Source organism: Pararge aegeria, chromosome 11 (assembly GCF_905163445.1).
Source record: "Pararge aegeria chromosome 11, ilParAegt1.1, whole genome shotgun sequence".
Classification (NCBI taxonomy): domain Eukaryota; kingdom Metazoa; phylum Arthropoda; class Insecta; order Lepidoptera; family Nymphalidae; genus Pararge; species Pararge aegeria.
In genome coordinates, this window is record NC_053190.1 from 5,066,997 (window position 1) to 5,070,486 (window position 3,490).

The 3,490-nt window shown below is 35.5% G+C and overlaps 1 protein-coding gene across 1 annotated transcript; it reads right to left on the reverse strand.

Annotated features, from left to right (window-relative positions):
* Window positions 1-593: 593 nt before the first annotated feature.
* On the reverse strand, window positions 594-3,215 carry LOC120627386 (catalase-like). The gene is made up of 2 exons (XM_039895381.1): window positions 3,195-3,215; window positions 594-2,024 (listed from the first exon to the last, which is right to left on the reverse strand). Exons 1-2 carry the CDS (start codon window positions 3,213-3,215, stop codon window positions 594-596), a joined length of 1,452 nt encoding a protein of 483 aa, XP_039751315.1.
* Window positions 3,216-3,490: the final 275 nt, after the last annotated feature.

Consider the following 3,490-nt stretch of genomic DNA (forward strand, 5'->3'; position numbering starts at 1 on the left):
GATTCTAATCCTTAGGTATCCTACACTTTTTTTTTACTCAGCTACAAGTTAGCCCTTGTCTGTATCTTACCTGGTAATCTTACCTGTATCGTAAGATGGTAGTGGATTAGCCTGTTCCAAGGAATATAGTATATTCCATATTTACTATGAGACAAATATGCACTCAGTTTTACAGTAGGTTATTTCTACCAGCAAACAACATTGCTACGTACCGGCCTAAAGGGCATGGTTGCCGGTGTGATACCGGTGTAGAAAAAAGGCTTAGGCCATATGTAGCGCATAAGCCTGTATTTTTAATACCTAAGCCTCGGGTTGATGGACGAAGGGTGACACTTTATATATCGATCTTTATATTATGTTTATAAGCGATCGAGGCAATCTGCTTGGTCCTTCAATTATTACTGATTATTATAAACTAAGACCAAGTATCAATAAACTACAAGTTCGTACTGGGATGATAAGGTAAGGTTAATCATTGTAAAAAGTAGTCGTGAAACTGTTTTATTCTTATCAACATGTTGCAAACAATTCTTGTTTATATTTTTTAACACTAAACTTCATCATGCTCTTCAAGATTTGGTTAATAAGTTATGTTAAACAAAATCATCATTAGTTCTATTGGCCAATAATCCTTGCTCCACCCGTCTACCTAAATCTGGATGTATGGTCTTAAATATTTTAATTGCCTTTTGTTGAATGAACGAAACTGCAGGTCTTAGACTGGAAAGCATTGTCTCTATCAACCTGTTTCTTTCTTCATTGCTCAAACTTACATACAAGTCACTTGCTTGATCAAAATTATAGGGGTTTTCTTCTTTAATTTTTATTAATGACTGCCTTTTATTGGCACTATATGGAACAGGTCCATTAAATGAGTTTGGATAATAATTAGGAATATCATTTTCATTATCACCAAGTGGAGGTCTACCGTCTCTGTTATAAACTAACGGTCTTGTCTGAAAGGGACAGTTTACGCGAATATTGTTGTAGTTTGCACCTAATCGGTACAATTGAGCATCTCTGTAAAATATCAAACGAGCTTGAAAAAATGTATCTGGTCCACCAAGAATACCGTCTACTAGATTACCTGGATTCATAGCCATCTGTTCTATTTGAGCAAAGCTATTTTGAGGGTTTCTATTTAGTTCAATTTTACCTATTGGCATCAAAGGATATTCATCTATTGGTAATATTCTTGTTACATCAAAAGCTTTCGATCCAATTTTATTTACATCTTCTAATGTCAACACCTGGATACTAAGAGTCCAAACCGGAAAGTTTTCTGCTTCTATGGCATTGTATAAATCTCTTCTGTTATAATCAAAATCAACTTCTTCAATTGTTCTAGCTTGTTCTGATGTAAAGGTTTTGATGCCAGAGTCTGGTGTAATATGAAATTTGATAAAATATGTTTCACCTTTATCATTTTCAACTTGAAAAGTGTGTACAGCATAGCCAGGCATATGACGATAGCTGTTTATAACACCGGTGTCTCCAAAAATATATAAAAAAAAAAGAAAAGTAGAAGGGTTTAAAGTTACGAAGTCCCAAAACATGTTAGGATCACGAAGGTTAGTTGTCGGATTTCTTGACTGTGAACGGCAAAAAGATTGAAAAAGTATTGGATCTTTAACTGCGAAAACTGGAAAGCTGACGCTCAGTAAGTCAAAGTTTCCTTCCTCCGTATAGAATTTAACAGCGAAGCCTCGGGTGTCTCTAAATGTATCACTACCGTCTTTTTCACTCGTGCTGAGAGAAAATCTAACAGCGATTGGTGTTTTTTTGCCATCTTCGCTAAACAACTTGGCTCTACATATAGCAGATATATTATGCGTTACTGTAAAGTGACCAAATGCTCCAGTACCTTTAGAGTGAAGAACCCGTTCAGGAATTCTTTCACGCACAACGTGGGATATAGATTCCATGAAGTAGTCATTATATACCAATCTTGAATTTAATGTGTTATTCGCTTCAGAATAAGTAATAGCTGCACCGGCGCTCGTTGTCATTACTCCAATTGGAACCTAAAAATTAACTTATGCTGTAGTCATTGCATAGTAATAAGTGAAATAGTAATGTTAAAGATTTTTCACTACGTATCACACGACGGCAGCGCAATTGTATTGCACTTTAGTTCAGAGCGGCCAAGAAGAGTGTATAATCTTTTAGACCGCTTTGGAGAGAGCTTGGGTGCTATTGTCATCACAGAACGATTGTGAGTACAATCAACAATTAAAGTATGAGGACAGGAGAGTGGAAAATCTATAACTTTTGAGTTAAATTTATCTTAAAGGTTTTTTTTAAAGACTCTTATTCGAATGTCGACTCTAAGTCGTAATGCCGAATTCTGCGGGGGCTTAGGGATTATAACGGTAAACGGGCAGCAACGTACTCTGGGCTACCACTACCATCTACTGCAATCACCAACTCGTCTGCCCAGCGTGGTGATTACGGTCAAAACGTCTCGTTGGGAGCGGCCCGTAATCCAGCAGTGGACTGCTGTAGGCTACTGATCGATTGATTGATTCTTTCCGGGTACAAATACGTACTTCACCTTGATTATTTTCAACTTGATAAGTGTGTAATCCATAGCCGGGAAAATAAAGGTAATCGTTTGGAAACGGATAATTTGGTCCCATACGTAACGATGTTTCGATACCCCGCAACGAATTTACATACGAGAATGCGAATCTTGTGCTGAAAACTCCGCCAGCAGCAGTCGTGTTTTTGTTAAAGCAGTGAATACGGTCGCTGGAAACCGTGCGGATTGTATAAACTTTTTAATCAATTTGGAAAAATGTTACTATTAAAAAACGTAGATGCGTATTAAACGAATATGTTTTATTCCCTGCTACTACAAATATCATCTCTTATTTTGCCTATGCCTTCCCATCTACTTATCAGCTTTGGGTTACAATTTTGTGAATCTTTAAATATATTATTTAATTGTCAAACATAATACCAAGTTAGCCTTAAAAAAAAATTACGTTCTTTGAAATAATTACATCACCTATTTAATCACCTAACGGGTTGAAGTTCAAAATCTATGCGTCCTCAAATATTCGGCTATATTTCGGAGATTAGCGCGTTCAAACAAAACAGTAAACTCTTCAGCTTTATTATTTATTTAGATAGATATTGGACTTTCTTTCCTTCGCAAAATAATATTACTAGGACTTTGTTCTAAGACTTACCTGATTTCTCTCTCGAAACATTTCTAGTTGATTCAAATCTAGATTTGATTGTATGGTAGCCCATATTATTGGAACCATAGCTAAAATTATTTGTATTAGCATTTGTATATCTTCCTAATATTTTTGTTTAAATATTATTTCTCCCTCCACTAAACCACTTTTATTGAAGCAGTAGCATAGAATGAAATTCAAAAGTTTGTACTTAAACAAAATATATATAAGCAGGTTTGTTGCAAAAACCAAATTAATTTTATATTCGAAGATAACAACGAATTACTTGTCATTCAAGTTGCATT

Excerpts from the sequence above, each read along its gene's own strand:
- LOC120627386 (XM_039895381.1), bottom strand. The coding sequence starts at position 3,215 with ATGTTTCGAGAGAGAAATCAG. Across the intron at positions 2,025-3,194 it reads TGTTTCGAGAGAGAAATCAG|GTTCCAATTGGAGTAATGAC; the intron begins GTAAGTCTTAGA and ends GTTAATTTTTAG.